The sequence below is a fragment of the Terrapene carolina genome, unplaced genomic scaffold (genome assembly GCF_002925995.2).
Source record: "Terrapene carolina triunguis isolate 2854851 unplaced genomic scaffold, T_m_triunguis-2.0 Scaffold67, whole genome shotgun sequence".
NCBI classification, from domain to species: Eukaryota; Metazoa; Chordata; order Testudines; family Emydidae; genus Terrapene; species Terrapene triunguis.
The window spans coordinates 23,839,412-23,860,445 of NW_020664418.1; the positions used below are offsets into that span (position 1 = coordinate 23,839,412).

The following is a 21,034-nucleotide window of genomic DNA, read 5'->3' on the forward strand; positions in this document are numbered from 1 at the left end:
AATGAGAAGTAAGGGGCTTGCTTTATTTGAACTTCTGAATTGGTTTGTCCCTTTCTGATGCACACTCCTGTGTCCTCCTGATTTGTCATCTTAGGGTACGTCTATACTTACCTCCGGGTCCGGCGGTAAGCAATCAATCTTCTGGGATCGATCCCGGAAGTGCTCGCCGTCGACGCCGGTACTCCTGCTCCGCAAAAGGAGTACGCGGAGTCGACAGGAGAGCCTGCCTGCCGCGTGTGGACCCGCGGTAAGTTCGAACTAAGATACTTCGACTTCAGCTACGTTATTCACGTAGCTGAAGTTGCGTATCTTAGTTCAAAGTGGGGGGTTAGTGTGGACCAGCCCTTAGTAATTACCCTTCTTTCCATCCCTCCCCCCCACTTAACTTTACAAACCCATAATATTTCAGTATGTTAAGGTAGAGAAAGAAACCTTGCCTCAACAATGACCATCAGTCTCACAGAGCAGATTAACTCATATAAACAACTTGAGTGCTAGCCACTTATCTGGCTGGGTAAATCAACACTCTAGTTCACACATCTTTGAGGCATGAAGATGGATTAAAACTCCATATGGCCACTAAAGTTAGAATGTAAAGTAAATTACTTCCAAGATTTGTATGTAACAAGAGTCTTAGGAGACAATAAAAAAGAGATAGGAAGAAATAAAGACAAGGCAAAATGAATCCAAAGAGAGTCTTTGATTTGGGGACTAATGCCTGACATCTGTAACTTCCAGTTTCCTAGAAAATATATGTTAAAAATATAACATCATTTTCATTGTAATCCAAATTTATATGCAATATGAAATAAAACAGGTGAATAAATTTTACAGACAGGAGATACGTTTCCTTCTTTGAAAAATGTATTCCTCACTGACCTGTGGAGAGGCTATTCATGAACAACTTCATCAGGAGATAAGCATTTGCTGTACAGTTGGAAGAAAACTATTGCATCAGCTCTAGCTCTCCAGGACTGCAGCATAAAAAAACCAAACAGGCCTGAAGTGACTTTGAGTTACAGTGGGTGACAAGGGGAAAAAAAATAGCCGCTGCCTACAGTGGTATAGAATACTGGGATTAACATATATACTGCAGTAAAGTCATATAATGTGACATTCTAAGTGTGGGATATGTGTGTGTGTGTGTTATGTGACTTCTGCTTAACTTGTCATTACATACTTAAAATAAATGTTCAGTTCCAATGGATCCTACAACAGGTCAAAGGTGAAGATTAAGTTAACCATGAACTGGACCATGTTGAAGTAGAAAGTTAGAGTTTACATAAACCTGTTCATCTCTGAGCCAGAGATTTGCATGGGTTTGCAATGGTGAAATATAGTTAAAACTGAACTACACTGCAGCCAATCAGGACACTCAATTTAGGTATGCAGTTTGATTGACTGACATTGCTCCAGACCTCAGTCTTTACCTCTGTTGGTATATACTCAGTGACTTACCACAAGACCGCTTATAGCCAAAGAGGAAGCAGGAGTTGTTGCACTCTCTGAGGGTTTGTCTTCACTGCCTGCAGAAGTGTGCCTCCCAGTCTGGGTCAATAGACTCGGGCTAGCAGGGCTCACTCTAAAAATTGCTGTGTAGATAGCACTTTGAAGTTCAGTCTTGCACGGGAGCTCAGGCTCTGAAGCCCAAACACCACCCTAGATTTCAGATCCTGAGATCCAGCCCAAGCCACAACTCCAAAGCACTGTCTACACAGCAGTTTTTAGCATGATCCCCGCTAGCCCGAGTCAGTTGACCTAGGCTGGGAGGCTTACTTCTGCAGGCTGTGTAGATGTCCAATATACAAAATGAGACCAGAGCTTTGTACATATGTTGTTAAAAATAAACGAAAGCTTTTGGTTCACCTGTTTTTGTCTAGTATGTTGGCTGTAGATAAAGTTCATATGCGTATTTTAATGTTCATACATTTATCAGTGCAGTAACTGTTTTATTTTATCTTCCTTTAGAAACAGAAACCAAAGTCTCATAGGCCCAGGGAAATATGGATATGGAAAAGTGCCATATATATTACCACTGCAAACTGACACTGGGCAACTGCCTCAAAAAACACGGAGGCAGCGACAGTCAACAAGGAACCAAGCGTATGAGCAGAATCAGGGTCTTGGGAACACACACAATCATCCATCTAACCCTTCAGTTCAACATGGGAATCTTTACCAAGAAGAACGTGGACCTCAGGTGTTGGGGCCCTCAATTTATCAGCAGGCTTCAACCCATTCACAGGCCTTTCCTGCATCTCAAAGTTTGTTTCATGGGACTGACTCAACCCACCATGGCTCTGCATCCCGCCAGCCCTTCCAAGGTCAACCTCACTCTCCAAGGGCTGGAGCTATTGTGTGCATTGGAGCCTACAAGCAGTACAAACTCTGCAACACAAATGTAAGTCCATTCTTTTCTTTCTCAATTTTAAAGACAGCTCCCTGAGCATGCTGGATTTCTATTCTTCCTGTGGCTTAAAATCAAAAGATATATATTGATCTTATTAACTATGGGAAAAAAATCCCTTCATTCTGTTAGTTAGTCATGGAATAAAAGAACCCACTGTATGTTAATTTAAGAGAAGAGTGGCTTGGGGGGATGTCCATAGTTGCTATATAATCTACCATTTGCATAGCAGCATCCATCCCAGGGGTATCAAATGGTTGTTAAATCTCACACACCGGTGGTATAAGTATGATTCCTGTTAGATAGATGGGGAAACTGAGGCACTGACTTTGCTTCACAGACAGGAGTAGGCAGAGAATAGGATGGAATTGGTAGTCAGGTTTCCCAGTCCCACGCTCTACCCACAAGACCACATGGCCTTTTTGTGACAGACCTTCCTTTTTGCCACATTTGGGAATTCATATACCCCAAACTAAGGTTTCTGATTTTAGGTGCCTATTTTTAGGGTAAATTGTGGCTTTTTTAGGAGTAAAAATCTATTGTATTAGAATTTTTTTTAAATAACATTTTTCTTAAAGCTGTTTTAAAATATTTGGCTTTGGTGCTACTCTGTGTTCTGGGATGACCTCCCAGTTAGTTGTATGAGACCTCTCAGGGTCTGCTCTTCTGCTCCACAAACAAATTTCAACATTGTAAGAGCTGTAATTTTTGGCTGTTTTTCTTGAAAATTTCTTAAAACGTCTTTCTCCAATGTTTGCCTTGGCTGGGTTTTATCAGTGTTTAACCTAAAACAAGAGGCCTTCTCCTTTCCAGTCTCTAGTGAATTAATATTGTTGACTTCAAGAGCCATGTTATTTGGATATTAATAATGGGTTTTTTCTAAAGTATTAGTGCTGTTGTATGTTGATGTAACAGAGAATTGGGCCTTAGGGTGCATATGTGAGTCCTAATCTGCCTTTATAGCCTTTGGGCCTTTTAAAACTGGGAGATGTAGTCATGGGGCACATGACTAGGGACAAGCATCTGACCTTCAGGAAGCCAGATGGACACTTCCTGTCTCTTAGGTGGGGGCAGGAGAGACCCAGTGTCAAGGATGCTTTGCTGTATGTTTCCCCATCAGTAGGCAGGAAAAAGTTACCAGAGGAGAAACATGTGTTTCCCCTTTCCCAGTTATGGCAGCCAGAGACAGCAGGAAGAGTCTCTGTTACCAAGTGTGTTGTATGATTTTGAACCTTTTTTGCATTTTCTGTTAATTAATAAACTTGCATTGGGGAAAAGGACGTGGAATGGAATTTGAGTGTTTGGGCTTTAATTTGAACTGCCGTGGCTGGTGAATCTGCACACTGGTGCACAGGTAGGGTAGTAATACATCTCAGTCAGTCGTGTAATTGAGAGTAACAGCAGGTAAACACAGTTTATCACTTCTCTTTGGGGAATATGGAGTTTAGCTTAGATTAGTTTACCCAATTTTTTTTTTTTTTTTTTTACCACTACACCCTGATCCCACTGGTTCAGTACCTCTGCTATGTGCTTTTGTAACACAGCCCTTTCTAAACCCTGTGTTACACTGGTGTCCAAGACTCCAGTTTCTGTGGTGAGAAGTTCTGCTTCTAAATCCTTTTTAGTTGTTTTTCTTTGTAGTAGGTCCTTGCTTTCTCAGCTCTGAATCCTGCTTCCCCTTGTTCTTCCCTCTATTTCAGCCCCAGCCATATCAGGGCAGGAAGGAACATAATCATCATCCTCATCACTACACATAAAGCATCAGAAGGGGTTTTTCAAGAATGGTCTCTTTACAGGCTTCTCTGTGGAAACTTCTGTTTAGTCAACACTATAACCAGCACCCTAGTTAAGGATTATTCTGTATTGTACACAGCCCTGCCAGACACACGAGACATGGTCCCAGCCCAGAGGAGCTTAGAATCAAAACCAGGCTGACAAATGTGATACAGTGGATAACAGCTCAGACCTAAGAAATGGGGGGGGGGGAGGGATAGCTCGGTGGTTTGAGCATTGGCCTGCTAAACCCAGGGTTGTGAGTTCAATCCTCGAGGGGGCCACCTAGGGATCTGGGGCAAAATCAGTACTTGGTCCTGCTAGTGAAGGCAGCGGGCTGGACTCAATGACCTTTCAGGGTCCCTTCCAGTTCTATGAGATAGGTATATCTCCATATATGAAATATATTAAGAAGATGGGTTGACATCATGGAGATCAGAGTTGGAAGGTTCCATTAAAGAAGTGAGGTGTAATGAGGGATCTGGAAGAGGAGTTTGCAAGATGGATGTGAGACAGACTATTGCAAATATGGAAAAAGATGGTGAAGGGCAAAGTTGGAAGAGAGGACTGTGAGGAGACTTCTATCCTTATTATTATTATTATTATTATTATTATTGGTAATGCACACAATATGCAAGGGGCTTTCCAAACTCAAAAGAAAAGCAGTTTTCTATTCAAAGGGGTTACTAGAGTAGTGGAGAGAAAGGGAAAATCAGAGCAGAGATTAGGTGGGGGTGAAAATGTTTACAGTAAAGCCATGAAAACACGTGCAAAGATCTTGATTTTACTGTTTTGAATTATATTAAGATCATGACGCAAAGCAACGAGGTGGGTGATGTGGATTGAGTGGCATGAGGGGAAGATGGTTACAGCAGAAATATTTCAGATAGAGTTGAAGGTGATTGGAGAGGGAGTTAAAAAGGAGGAGATGACAGTAGCTAAGAGGAGCGATCAAGGCATGGACCCAATGTTCTAATAGTGGGGACGATGAAGAAGGGTCATTATAGAGGAAACTTGGCAAGAGGTGCCATCCAGGGAGTGGGGTGAAGAGAAAGTTGTAAATGTGGGCTTGGGAGAACAGTGAACATGTTAGCACTGATGGAGAAGGAAAGGAGAAGTTAGCTCTGATGAAGTTTTGGATGGTGGCAGGACATATAGTTCAGTGTAACTTAAATATGTTTCAGTGTTCGTGGGGGAGCTAGAGTGAATATGCATTCACAGTAAATAATTTAAAATTTTGAAGCTACATTTAAGGATAGGACAGCAACAGGATACCAACCCCCGCGCGTCCCCCCCCCCAAAAAAACCCAAACGTGTGAGCATATCCCCATCATTTCCCTGCACCTCTGAATGTAATCAAATTCTAAAGAAATGGGTATGACTATTCAATGATCTTTTTAACAAGAGAGAAATTGCAGATGATGCAGCTAGAATTTTAAGTCCTTGCAGGCACATAGCCCTGTATTCTGATGATGAAGTTCTCAGGAACCGAGTGGAAGCTGTAATTGCCATCAGGGATCAGTTTCCCCTAGGATGTGGTATTTAATAGTTATAAACAATAATTAAGTAGGAGCAATCATAGGAGTCAAGGCCAGACCAGAGCAAAGCAAAGCTGATAGTGTTTGTCCTTATTTACTTGTTCTTCCTGTCTCTCCACTTTTATATATGGACTTCGATTTAATTTATCTTCAGTAACGTGTTCCAGAGCTGCTGCTGGCATCTAGAGAACACTAGCTTCTTTTTTCTTTTCTTTTCTTTTCCTTTTTTCTTGTGTGTTCCAAGAGGTAAATATAATTTATCAAGGGGGAAAGATTCTATTAACTGGTACCCCGGTGTTTGGTTTCTCCTAAGGGTAGTTAATTAATTACAAATTAACTCAATCTGCCTTGGCCTGTTAGGTCATTTCCTCATCATTGTGCATTTAATGTGCTTTCATTTATAGCTGAACTCGTTTTGCATGACTGACAGCTTGGTTCATAAAAAGTTAAGCTTATAGATTTTGGTTAGTGAGAGGCTGGGAAGAGCTTCTATTTGTTGAAGTGTTTTTGCAGATCACGAAACTCATTTTCTCATTGTACAAATGGCTTCATCTCTTCAGCACTCGCATGTGTGTTTCCTGCCAGTCAGCCAGCTGATGGCTGAGCAGTCTCCCTGATCTGCCTGCTGCGCTTCCAGACTTCCCATGTTGCCCACCGCCATGGGACACTAGGCTGCCTCGCTCCCCAGATGCCTAGCCAGATTGAGAGCTGGCTGGCTCCTTGCCCAGAATTTTTTGAAAATTTTTCCATTCTACAGAAATTTGCATGTGAGGCTTTTTGTTCTGATTCAGAAAAAACATTTTTTTGGAAATGTACAATTTTCCGTGGGGTGGAAATTCTGTTTCCTGTATTGCTTTGTTCACTACCAACGCAGGGGTGAGGTGAAGATGTATTCATTAATATTTGTGGGATACAAAAAGTGAGTGGGAAGGCATGTAAGTATGTCAGCAAGAACTTTGTTATTAAAAACTCTTTTTGTTTGGGACATCTGTGTACCTTGTTTTTACTCATTTTGAGTGTTGCGTGGGCTCTGTATTTGATATAATTTCAAAATGAGGTTAAGATGATCTTTTTCCAAGGAATTTAGCTTTGACTCTAGTTTGGGAGTTTCCTTTTGAACAGTGTAGGATTGTATGTGCATTTAACAGTTTGACATTTCTAGGTGTACAGGAAAGCTTATAAGTTTACATTACTTTAGGCTGTACTGTGGTTTCTTTGATTCTTTGAGGTTTGGGGTGGGATTTTTTAAAGTATTAGCTCAAAGGTCATTAGTGTTAGTGGCAGAAGTAATATGCCAGCCATTGCTATGGGAATAACGGTTAAACGTTCTCCTGTTTGTACATCAGTTGATCATTTGTCCCTTCCATGTAGATGTTACCCTATATGTCACTCTTTAGGGTATCTTCACTGAAGATACTGGGCCAAATTAATTTCTGTTGTAACTCTATAGCAGTGGCTATAATGAGATTACTCCAGTGATAAACTGGGCCCACTGTTTTGAATCTCTTTTCCATATTCCATAGAACACAATGTCTTAGGCAGGTCTCATTAGAGTCTGACTAAATAACAGGGACTTGGCTGAGTTAAAACACTGGGGAAAATGTTTGCAGGGTTGCAGTTCAGAAGCCTTCACTTTAATGTGTTTTGTCTAACCTAAACTTGTTTCATAGCAAGTAGTGATCTATCCTATAAAACCAGCTCATGGTCAGTCAGTCATCACAATATATTGTAGCATCAAATGTAATTACAGATGAAGAAAGGCCCAAGACTGTGGATGTAACAAATGTAGTTAGCCGTTTGACAGTTTTGTGTTGACTTCCCTCCCCACCCCCAATAGGACCATAAACTCCAAATGTAGGCATGTCCATTACACAAAATGATCACTGACATAGGTTGAGGGATGGGGACTACCAGTGTGTTAAGAAAATAAATTAAAAATACTTCTCCACCAGGGAATGTACATTATTTTTATTGCCATAGTGCCTAGGAGCTCCAGGCATTGTCTAGGATCCCATTGTGGTAGATACTGCACAAATAGAGAACAAAATAATGGCACCAACACCAAAGAGCTTACAATCACATAGTGTATGCATGCCTATTACAATCCTAGGCAAATTTATGTTCTCCAGGCCAGAGAAAAGTAATTAGTAGAGGAACCTCTAATGCTTTAGCCAGGGCTTTCTGCACCCCAGATGACAGGATTTCAGTCTTCTCCAAAGATATTTTAGGTATTGTGTAGTACAGGGGTTGGCAACGTTCGGCACGCGGCTCGCCAGGGTAAGCACCCTGGCGGGCCGGGCCAGTTTATTTATCTGCTGACGCGGCAGGTTCGGCCGATCGCGGCCCCCACTGGCCGCGGTTCGCCGTCCCGGGCCAATGGGGGCGGCGAGAAGCCGCGGCCAGCACATCACTCGCCCGCGCTGCTTCTCGCCGCCCCCATTGGCCCGGGACGGCGAACCGCGGCCAGTGGGGGCCGCGATTGGCCGAACCTGCCGCGTCAGCAGGTAAATAAACTGGCCCGGCCCGCCAGGGTGCTTACCTTGGCGAGCCGCGTGCTGAACGTTGCCGACCCCGGTGTAGTATATTTCAAGGTGCACGTGCACACACAAAACCAAAAAACTATACACCATCAACACCCTCCATTTTAATGTAAAGGTTCAGAGTGCATATCAATAACTGAAGGATAAATAAAGATGTTATAGGTGTCCCAAAACCAGTATATGCATTTATATGCCCAGAAAATTCAGAGTTAAGGTTACACTTAATTTCACACATTATGATAAGAAATTACTAATTAAGAGAACCAAGCAACCTTAATTCTGTCCTGTAGTGATATTATGCAATAACACCACAATGATCATTAAGGCATTTTATGGCATGTTGTCCCAGCTTAGACTTATAAAGAGACATTTTTAATATTTTTCTCCTCAAGGTGTCATGAGTGAAATGCATGTTCTACATTTTGTACAGATGTAGCTTACCTCTGAGTGTGCTTACCGCAAGTCCCCATGGGTATAATACCTTAGGTGGGCATTATTATTACTCCTCCTCTTACATCTTGCAGCTGCTAAAATCAGGATCATGATGTCAAACCTTGCAAAATCTTCCAGTTTTCCACTTTAAATAGTTGTTATAAATAGTCACTTTTAATTTCAACATTATGTAGTTCAAACAAATCTGCCCTTTAAAACTCAGTGAAATGTAACAAGATCAGATTCCTTTCCTCCTGAAACCCCTCCCTCCTATTAAAAGTCCAGACATTCTTTTTGGTATTCACCCTAAGTTTTCCTTTTTTCTCTTTCATCCCATCGCTCCTTGGTACAGCCTCCGTGAACCAGCCAAAGGTTTCCTTGTCTCTTCTTGGAGTTTATACCTGGTAGACAGTTACCATATCCTCACATAAGATTAGCCAATTCACACACATGTTTAGCTCCTTTAGTCTTTCCTCAAGTCACTCCTTCCACACTCTCCTTCTGTGAATTCTCTTTAAATAGTTTAAATCTTTCTGGGACTTGTTGTGAAAGTCAGACATTTGGTTCATATTCTATGTCTGAAAATATTTCATTGGCATCCACACAATATTGGAAGCAGTTTGAATTCAATGTACAGAATCCATTCTGTTTTTGGTGGAAGGGTTTCAGGTACTTCATCAAATTCACATATTGGCATTTCAGACTTCCTGCTCTCCAACCATTTTGTAAATCCAGGAGTTTTCAATTACAGATCATTGAATGTACATGGCTATAATCCACATTGCATTTATTTTGCTACATACACAATGTAATTGGGACCTTTTAGAGAGTAGTAGTCGTTATGATGCCGGAGAGTGCTTTGTGTGGCTGAGGAAGTGTTTTCATCCAGACCAATACAAGAAAAGTCAATTGTTTTCTTGTGAAGTGGTGAAAATTACTTTCACCCCAAAACTTTTTGGGGTTTCTGGTTACTTTGAGTTAGCATGTACATTTACTGTATTGAATCAGCAAGGAAGAGAATGCATAACTCCTGTACATCATCCATGCTTTGTCAAGATAAGTTTGTCCCAGGAATATATTTTGCACATAATACTCAGAATCTCCAAAATCCTAACAAGAGGATAGTTTATTATCCTAATATTCTATAACTCTTCAGAAACTTTTTTTCTTCACTATGCAGTGCAAAGCCTGCATGCAGCTAAGATTCCTGGAGTAACATCTTGGGGCTTATCTACAATAGATAATACATTTTGGTGTTGCAACACCTTTGCAGCACCTCAGTGTGCCTATAAAACACCCCATCTGCACTCAAAAATGCTTGCATTGGTGCACAGCTGTTCTTGCTACCATTGCAGTTGAAGTTGCTCTGAAAAAAATATCCCCATTGCAATCTACCCTGGGTCACTCTGCTCTGTTGCAATGCCAGAGTGGACAGCAAGGCTTTATGTGTACTGTGCAGGGGTGAAAGTGAGCCGGTACAGGCCAGTACTCCATACCATAAGAACCCAACCCGCCCCGCCCCATACCCAGCCCACATTAAAGCACTGCTGTGGCAGCGCTTTAATGTCCCTGCTCCATTGGTCCCCTCCTCCCCCGCAGCCTCCGACGGGCGGGGGGGGGAGCAAAGAGAGCAGTTGCCCTGGGCCAGCAATTTAAAAGGGCCCGGGGCTCCGGGCCCCTTAAATCAACACGGGAGCCCTGGGCAGCACGGGCCAGGCGGCCTGGAAGGGCTGGTTGGGGGATGCTGACCCCGAGCCCGACCCCTTCCGCCTGAGGCCCCGCCCCTTCTGGGGGCAGGAGCGCCCCCCCGCCCGTACCAGTAAGTGTCCTAACTTACTTTCACCCCTGGTACTGTGCTTAATTTTGTGCAACTGTTAAAATTTAAATAGATAAAAAGTGAAGAAAATTTTTAAAAATAAACATTGATAGTACCTGTTGAAACTATTTAAAAAAAAATCAAATTCTCCCAAAACTACAAATATCTCTTCATGAGGGTTCATTATGGTATATGTTCTAGTATATGGTTCTGTCACTGGATCTGTCTCTGTTGGTGTGTAACCCTCTTCTGAAGTTTGAGGGATGTCTGTACGCTGTTTGAGGTTGGATGGGGGCGGGGGATCTGTTTCTCTGAAGACTCAGACCCTGATTTGTGTCTAGAAATAGTGTGATAGATGAATGACTAACATTTTTATAACTGGCACCAAATCCATATCAAATTATTAAAGAGATTGTTTCCTGAGCTTTTGGCCAACTAAGTACAGTCGGTTTGATTTAATAATTGGAAATGTCTGGGAAGTTACCTTAAAGTCAATGGAATTCATATGTCACGTTAGAGGGAAGGGGAGGGGGAAAACGGCTTGCAACATCTGATCACCTCATCAGTTCCAAGTAACAGTTTTAGCACTAAAAATTGAATTGTGGTGGTGATTCAAAGGTCATCATTCTGCCGCTTGTCAAGTTGAATTGAATTTATTTTTTTTCACAATAAAATGATTTAGATGCACAGCTTTGTTATTGTTTGAAGGTAACCGCTAGTACTATATTTTAAAGATGAAAAGCGATTAAAATAAAATTTCTAGTTCAAAACTTCTACTACCTAAAGTCAGGTTGTTACACTGACAAATATGTCAGGAATGTATCTAAAAAAGAGAGTGAGAACTGTGTTTTTCTCTGACAGTATGTTTAATATTAGTGTGTAAATTTGAATATCTGTCATTTATCTGCACACACAAATGTCCTAGAAGGTATTTTAAAGCATTTTAATGCGTCTTAAATTCTCTTTTGTCTTTTCACACAAGATGCTTTGTTTGAATTTTGCTGCATTAATATTAAACACAGCCATAATTTGAACGAGAAATTCACTTTTTACTTATATGTTGGTTTAATTGCATCCAGGCTTTGGAAGCAGTGGAAGTCTCAGTCTTCTGGAAACCTCATTCAAGGGAGATCCTGTGAATTCATTTACAAATGCCATTAAAATTGTTTTCCAAAAAATGATGCTTTTTGAACATTTGGTAACTATTCATCGTCGCTCAAAAAGAATACAATGAAATACACATTCTGTCACACAGCACCTTCTGCTGGAATGTCTGTTTTGGTGAGAGCAGACTATGGTATCAGCAAGTCTACTCAGGGGAAGAATCTATTTTTCTCTGACAGTTTAAGAAGGTTTGCCCAATACCACAAGCTTAAGGTGATTTGCTTTTCTAAGGCTGTGTGGACAGGTTCAGAAGTAATTAGAACAGGGCTGATCCTATGTTTTGAAGGTACTTCTCCGAAGTAAGGTATGCAGTGTGCCATCCAGCTTCCTCAATTGTGCACATTCGTTACCCGCCCTCCACCCCTGCCGCCACTGACTGCCAAGCAAGCATTGGGTTGTACATAAGCCAGACAGCAGGCAAAGAGCACAAAAAGAGTGCAGATGAGACCTGGCAGGGAAAGAATGCTGCCTTGGCACCCTGTTGTGCTGGGCCACAGATGGGTGGGGAAGGAACAGAAACACTGAACCGGGCTGCGGGGTGAGAGAGAGTTTGGGGAGAGGGTGGCTAGAGGGTGCTGAGAGAGCAGGCAGTATATGTGGAGCTCTATTACTGAAGCTATCAGCTGTTTGTTAGCAGGGGATCAGAGCGATGCAAATACTTAAGGAGCATGGACCTAAGGTCATAGCTAGGTAAGGGTATTTCCTGGGACAGAGCTGAAGGATAATTTGGTTCAAGGGTGTCATAGACAGCCTGCTCATTCAGAAGAGCTGAAAACTGAAGGCTGGCTCTATATGTGCTGTGATGAGAAAAGCAGTTGAATAGGCATTTTCTATGTGGACTATGAGGGCAAAGTTCATAGATAACACTGCAAAGGACAAATAATTAGAGCAAACCTGCAGTGCTCTGTTTCGGCTTTGTCAGGTACTGAGACAGTGTGCTATGTGCGTATGCAGTAATAATGTCCAGGAAAGAAAGCCACACCGTATGTGAAGCGACACACTCTCGTGTACTGAACTTTCTTTGACTTTCCTTTGAGCAACACGTACAGTAATGCTGTTTTCCCACAAACATTTACCTTACAGTTATGGGAAAGCTAATCCCAAATTCCTTGTATTATTTAAGGCGAGGAAAGGAGCTGGGCACACTATATGAACAGTAGTTCTGTCATTACTATGCTTGCAGGGAAGTGATTGATTTATAGGGAGAAGAAGCCAAGGAAATATCCCCCAACTCTCTCATGCCAACTGTCTGTGTCTCTGACTTTAAACTTGCAATAACTTCCCAGCCAAGGAATGCATTTTTCTCCTCTTCTATTTGTCTGTGGTTTGCATTATCATTTGCTGAAGATAGTAAAGCATGCTAATTACCTTGGACTGCAGCTCTGAGACCTTTGCCTGGTGGCTTGCTGGTGACAACATTTTTGTGGTGTTATATAAATTACACACAGAAATATATTAAAAGAACATTATTAATCTTTAATTACATGATCACATGCTACTTTTTTTCTACAGGACCCCTACCTATCTAGTGCACGGAATGGATGGTGCTCACTTAATGAGCTGCTGTTCAATATTTTGTTTTCTCAACATTATTCAATGTATGGCCCCATGCCTTATTTACCACATACTGTTCAAACCCTGCTCTGAAAACAGAATTAACTTCATCATGGGCTTTTCTATAGTGCTCATCACTCTAATATTGGAGTGCTTCCCAAATATTAATTTATTTTCACAATCCCCCCTTTGGAGATGAGGGGTTGCTATTTTATTATTATATTTTATTAATAAAAATAATATGGCAAACTGAGGCAAAGATGGTAAGGTCAAAAGTATCCACTGATTTTGTGTGCCCAATTTTGGACACCCAGGATATGATTTTTTCAGAGTGCTTAGCATTATATAGCTATATTCAAAGCACAACTCCCATTGACTTCAGTTGCAGTTGTGAGTTCTCTCCACTTCTGCTAATCAAACACCAGGGACTCGAGTCAGACACACACACACACACACACACACCACCTGTGGAAAGTTTGGTTTAAGTGATTTGCCTAGCAAAATGTAGGAACTCTGTGGCAGAGACAGGGATAGAATCCAATGCTCCAAGGCAGCATTCAGCTGCCTTACCCATGAGACTTTCTCTTTCTACAATTCCCTGCCCCCTTCACGACACACCTTCCAAGCAGTACCCAGTGACTCCTTAGATGACTTTGAGGTGTGGTGGGTGCTGTCTGGGGTTCTCTGCTCAATGTCCCAGTCTGGAACCCTGATTGTAAACCTATGACCCTCACTCCATTCTATTCCATTTGTTGTCCCCTGGAATTAGTTGATCCCTGATTCCCTGGGGTTATTTTTTCCCCCTGGTATTTCCCCTCTGAACAAATGAGCCCCTTCTGGTTTACTAGAGGGATCTCTTTTGGGGATCCATCATGAACATAGGGACCAAATAGGTCTGTGCACTCAATGAGGCCAGAGTCAGACCCAGTGATAGGATCATGGCCATAGGCTTTCTACTTATGCTAGTGACCATAAATAGAAAATGAGAAATGAAAGGCAAAACCAGAACGTGAAAATGTACATCTAAACCTGCTTTTAGGTATCCCCTAATGACCCAGCAAAAATCAGTTGCCTAGTAGAGACGGTCTTTTAAAACCAAATCAAATATCACTGGCAGTCTTAGTGCAGATTTAATTGTCAGCATAATTTTCTACAAACTGAATGTGCCAAACACCACATCTCTGCTTTAAGTTTATTGACTTCAGTGGAGTTTCACCAAGTATTAATTTGGTGTAGTGTCTTTCAAAATTGGCATTGATACCTTTTTAAAAACAATATTGGAGTTGACAATACTTTTTCTTGTATAAAGAAAACACTTTTTAGTTTATAAAAACTCTGCTTGTGAAAGCATTTTGATTTGTTTTTATCTCTTGTATTAGGGCAACTATGCTGTGGCACATTTTTTGGTGAGGACTATAAATATATGCCATAATTTTGTGTGTGTTTTTGAACAGTAAAGCCAGATGAGACACTGAAGAACCAGCTAATCTGAAGGGTTTCATGTTTAGACATTCTTAAGACTTTTTGCCAGGTTTTCTCTAATAGAAATAATTCTCATTGGTTTCTCATTAAATGAGACAACAGCGTGCTGTTTAAATGCCTCAGGCATGACACACGGTTTCTATAAATGTGGTTTAGTGAAAGGATTTTTGAATTTGGATGGACTCCTGCAGCATATTTATATAAACATGTGAATGGGAGCAGCCAGGGTACAAAGGTAGCTAAGAATTTGCAGTAAATTTGCTAAGATCAGCCAAAGAAGATCCCTTGGACAGCCTAATCTGAATGCTTAATGGCCTGTCCGTCTCACAGTGAAATGGACACTGACAAAAACTTGGGAAAATAAAATTTGAAGACTTTTTTTTCTTTAAATTCATTTCTTCTGGAGTGAGGTGATAGACATCTGGCCGCCTGATGGATCAAGGGTTTGGAAAGTCAAGCAAAAGTGTAAATCAATGTAGTTCTGTATTCTGTGGAGCTATTCCTATTTACACCAACGGAGGAGATGTTCCCACATGTTTAGTTTTTGTTTTCTTTTTCTTATTGTTAAAAATCGGTAACGTAGAAGCTGGGTTTTTTTCAAGTGGGTTTTTATTTTCCTGGAATAAATATTTGTGACACTGAAATTTTAGTAATAGACAGCAGTGGAAGCAGGAGTCCTTCTTAAAACTGTGGACTAGGTGCAGTGGAGGCACTTGTATTGTTAGTTTTCCCACACCAGTTCTCTTGTGGACCTATTCAATACTGAAATGCCAAGTATGCTAAATTATACACAATGGAGTGATATGGACTGTTTATCTATGACTGAACGGAGTCACTAAATTTTATGCAAGACTTGAGGCTGTACTTGAATCCTCCCACTGGCAGTGGAAAATGTGAGATGAGATGAGATGTTTCCCCCCAGTCATTTAAACAGCTCTCTGCTTAGCAGATTTGCACAGTCAGAATAAAATACAATAATGATAAAAGCTAGACAAGAATTTTTCATTTTTCAAGTGCTTTATTAACTGAGATTCCTTGCCATTGGAAGAGCTGTGATTTAAGTTGGAAAGTGTTATTGTGGGAAAACAACTGTCTAGAGCAATAACAGATATACTTGCTGCATTGTCCCTGTTTCTGATGCATTGCAAAGTTAATAAAGATTAGATTCAAGTAACACTTCAAAGGCTTTGGAAGTGAATTCAGAGAACTCTTCAGTGCTGCAAAGCTGAAATCAATAGTAGAACAAAAGGTTTAAGGTTCGAGCTGCACTATTAAAAAGCTGGAGACAAACTCCAATCTGGAGATAGGCATTGCCTGTATTGTGTTCATACATCCAAAAGGCATATTCTGTTAATTGCATTTTAGCTGCAAGGAATGCAGAAAACTTAATGCAGTTGACAGATGGAGAAAGGAAGAAAGGTTAACAACACAAGATTGGTAAAGGAGTTACCTGGTAAAACTGAACATATTCAATCAGCAGAGCTAGATGAGATGCACACCAGGGTTTTAGATGTATTGGCAAAGGAAATTGCTGAACCTCTAGAAATATGTTTCAATAAAGTATAAGAATTTGGAGAGGTACCAGATGGCTTGAAAGGTAAATGTTATATGTACCAGTATCTTTAAAAAGGAAAGCCCAGGAAATTGCTGATCAATTAGTTTGACTTCCATACTATATAAAATATTCCAACATAAATTAAGAGAGCAGGATTGTGAATACTTGGGAGAAAAGACAAATAGCAGGGGATTCATATAAATTAGATGATGCTGTCAGACTGTCTGGAGTGGCTCACAACTGAGAGTGCCAGTCTCAGGGCAGACTATTACAAACCAGGGCACAAGCCCCAACTAGTTGTGTGTTTTATACTTAGATTTCACCAACCAAGTATCAAGTGTGAACTCCTCAAGCATTATAACAGCATTAAAATGGAGTCACAGACAGTCCCCTTGGGCACTCTGGTCTGTCTTGCCACCCAGGCAATCCTGTCTTTGTGATAGATGATCCTTTACACCAAAAGTCACAACAATATTCAGGTTACTCCCAGTCCCAAAGGACCAGTCACTTACCCCAGGTCAATTGTACCTCAGATCTTGCATCAAAGACAACATTTGTAGCCAATCCTGTAATAAACTAAAGATTTATTAACTAGGAAAAAGAAATGAGAGGTATTTACAAGGTTAAAACAGGTAAACATACACTCACAAATGAATTTGTCTTAAGTATCAAAAAGAAATAGAAGCTGCTATAACGTGCAAACTCTGTATGTCTATAAGCTCAAATGTAGTGCCCACTCAGAAAATATGGCTCATGAGATCTTGTATGTGAATCAGAGTCCTGGCAGTATATAAGAGCAAAACTTAAAACCCACTACTGTTGAATACTTATGATTTACTGGGGTACTGCCTAGCAATTACACCGGGCCAGTGCTCGATTGTGCTAGGCATTGCACAAACGTATAATAAATGGCAGTTTCTGCCCCAAAGAGCATAAATATTTGAAGAAATTCGAAGGGCCCATCTCCAGAATGGCATAACTATTGGGAATTCAACATACAAAGACAGCCTGTAGGAGTTTCATTTTTTTGCATTCTGGGAAAAATGGAGATTGAGAGCTATTACATTATACCGAACGAATCTCTTCAAAGAAACACTGTCAAGAAAAGATTATTCAAGTTATCTGAAAGTGGTTTTAAAAAGGGAGAAAAAATGGCCTACAGCTAAAATTGGAAAGAATTAGACTAGATAACTTGATAAGGTACAGTAACTGTTCTTTTCCATCTACCATGAAGTTCAGATTGTACCTTAGGAAAATGGCTTGAACAGGGAGAGGTTAGGCACGGCAATAGACTGTTGAAAGACATAGTGGAAACACTGTCAGTAGTGCTCAAATGGGAATTATATATGGAAATGCCTGGCATGACATTGAGTTGATTGAAGTGAAAAGTTCTAATTATTTATGTTTGCCCTGTCAGTGACTTAATGATTTGCAGAAGGACAAGACTGAATGAGAGAGAGGCTGATGATGTGTGAGCATGTTAAAAGTTTATTATATGTATTTGGAAAGCATGCTAAGCATGCCAGAGTTTCAACGTGTGTAGAAGGCATGTAGCTAAAATGTTAATTCCTATCTTTCTCTTTTCAAATTTTTTCTTGTCTGTCATTGACTAAAATAGAGCTAGTAGATCATGGGTATTTTATGTGTGGATAAAATGTATTTAAATACATTTCATAAATTGAGTAGATTTTATTTGGAAACAGTTCTTTAAGTGAATCGAAAGGAAATTAAAAGCTTTCATGTGAAGTCAGGACCAGGTTGAGGAATCTAGTGTATTAAATATACCTTGAAAAGCAATAACTATACTGTGAAAAGTATGCTCTCTATTTAAAAAAAAAAACATAAGGGCAAACATTTGCTTATTCAAGGACCCAGTTATTGTCATTTGTGTGATTTACTGGAGAAATATAGAAACCCTTTTTAAACTGTTAAGACATACCTAGTGAGTGTAAATAGTCAAAGTTCATCTTTTTAAATGATTGTGGAAGAACATAAGTATTCATGAAAGCGAAGAATGAATACAGAAATTTAGTACCTCACATAAAGTCTAATCCAAAGCCCATTGAGTTAAATGGAAAGCCTCTGATGGCTTTGAATAAGACTCATAGTGAGGAGGGATTGTCCAGTGGTTAGAGCACCAGTCTGAGAGACTGGGGTTCAATGCCTGCTCTATCACAAACAGCCTGTGAGACCCTGAGCAAGTCGCTTAGTTCCCCATCTGTAAAAAAGGGATAATAGCACTTCCTTACGTCACAGGGGTGTTTTATCAGAGTGTGAGGTGCTCAGGTACTACAGTGATGGTGTTCATATAAGCAGGGCCGGCTCTACTATTTTTGCCGCCCCAAACAAACAAACAAAAACAAAAAAAGCCGCTCGGACTGTGCCTCCCCTTAGCATGTGCCGCCCCAGGCACGTGCGTCCTCCGCTGGTGCCTGGAGCCGGCCCTGCATATAAGTATCTAAAATAGCTTATCAGTGTCCGCCTGCATGCACTATCCTCCCCTAGCTCTGCATCAGTGCAACTCAGTATGGGTCTAAAATATAGCCTCTTAATGAGCCTTCCCTGAGTAGGTACTTTCAGCTGTTCTGAATTTTGGTGGAAGTATGGTGATTTTGTGATATGGACACAAGCCTATCCAGGAAACATGAATTAGACCACCAAGGTCGCTTTCTTCTGTGACACAGAATAGGCTTGAAACCAGCTATTTAGCTATCAAGAAGTGAAAGTCTCTTTGCATTACCTGCTGCCTCAAACTGTACTCAAACTCTCGCTTCAAAGAACATCATTCCTTAATTGTTTTGTGTGGCTAACCATAACCAGGCATAGAAAAGTACTGCAGCAGACATGTAGATGCAACCTCAGTGCTTCAGGCAGGGCTGTGATTTAGTCAATTCAGGTGCTTATTCCTTCTAAACATGCCAAGATACAGCACTACTCACAGCTGGTAATTTTCACTTCTTGCCAACCCATATGTTCATGGTTTACTATCTATGGTCATGGTCTGTAACTAGAGTTGATCAAAAATTTTCAAAGTTTTTTTCCATTTAATAATGGCCCTTTTATAACTGTTTTTGCAAGAAGTTGGAACATTGTCAATTATTTTGCTTTACATTACATTTTTTAATCAAAACGTTTTCTGAAAATATAGAATAACATTTACAACAAAAAATGTCAGTTACCATAAACCTGTTTTTGTAAACAAAAACAAAAAAGTAAAACGTTTTAAATTAAAAAAATAAATATTGCAAAACTAAACATTACAAAGGGTTTGTTTCAAACCTTCTAAACAAAACCAACTTAATGAAATTAGTTTATTTTTCAACCATCTGTATCACTGAATTCTGATGCATGCTAGGCAGAAGAAATGCTGTTACATAATATTTACTTTATAGTATATAATTACATTGCTGTGCATGTGCTTTGGACATACAAGAAGAAAAAGCTTGTGGCCTCAAGAACTTACAATGTAAGGGCCAAATTCTGCTCTCAGATACTGGTATGTGATTTCCATTGACTTCAGTGAGACTCATGCACATGCATTTCGGGGCAGAGTTTGGATTACAGTGGGTGATAATGTAAAGAGCTGGAGAGAGACTCATATAAACATAGGAAGGGAATTCTGCTTTTGATAGCACATTGTTTTTTTTAAAGAAAGAAGATGCTGAATCATTGTTTCAGAAATTCCCTTTTGTTTTGGTGGTATGTTTCCTTTTAAGAATGGTCAAGTGTCAGTAAGAATAGATAGGACTGTAGAAGAAATTTAAATGGGCCATGAGACAAAGAAAGTCTAGATAGACTCCTGCATGATTTCACTTTATTATGAAGCATTTACTTTCTGGAAATACATGGAAGAGTTTTTTTGGCTATCACTTTTAGAAAATCCCTTCTAAACCATTTTCATGAAAGGCTAGGAGCTCACTGTAACAAAGGTTTCAAAGCTGAGGTGAATTTTTCCCCATTTATTTATTTATATACACTGAAAGTATCAGGATGGATTTGATTTAAATCATGATTTAAATCACTAGTCAGGAAGACTTGATTTAATCATGGATTTCTTACATAAAAGTGCATTCTTGTTGGTTGTTACCAACCTGAAGATCCTGCATGTTCAGACATGTTCCTTTCATTATCTTTGAAGCAGCTTCCTCCGGAGAAGGAACACTTCTCATGATGTTGTTTCATTAGGGCAACCAGGCCTTACATTTCTTTGTTGCACTGTTTGCATTTTGCACACATGCCTGTCTTACCCACAGGTAGAGGAACTTCATTAAAATATTCCCAAACTGGGTCTCTTTTACGGCCTGCTGCCATTATAGGTTTTCCCTTTTAGTGAGAGAATGGTATGGTAGATCTCAAATCAATGAAGACTGCACCCAGAAAGACTTCAAGACTTCTGGAATATGCTGTTCAAACAGTTCCACTTTCGTTTCTACTGCTTGTCCCTCCCTTCTCACATTTATCTCGAGACTTCTTCTCCTTGTCCAGATCTATTCCGCCCCCAACAATTGATTGAACTTTTTGAAACTTGGCACTTTTAGAGAGAGGTAAGGGATTGACTCTGTGTACACAAATTTTCAGAGGGACAATAGGGTTGAGGTCTGTTATTTCTCACCTCTCTATATATTATTTATTTATTTAGATGCATTTTTGCTGTTAACAAGTATATCTCTGGAGACACAAATCTGAGAACTGCAAAACTAAGCATCTCTGATGGCAGGGCCGGCTCTGGCTTTTTTGCCGCCCCAGGCAAAAAAGCCTCCGGCCGCCCCCCCC

The 21,034-nt window shown here is 40.4% G+C and overlaps 1 protein-coding gene across 1 annotated transcript in view; it reads left to right on the forward strand.

Moving 5' to 3' along the window:
* LOC115271170 (thrombospondin type-1 domain-containing protein 4-like) overlaps positions 1 to 21,034 on the forward strand; it is a 318,226-nt gene that overhangs the window by 108,596 nt on the left and 188,596 nt on the right. The window contains exon 5 of the mRNA XM_029910795.1: positions 1,969 to 2,401. Coding sequence (XP_029766655.1) covers positions 1,969 to 2,401 — 433 coding nt within the window. The remainder of the gene's footprint in view (positions 1 to 1,968; positions 2,402 to 21,034) is intronic.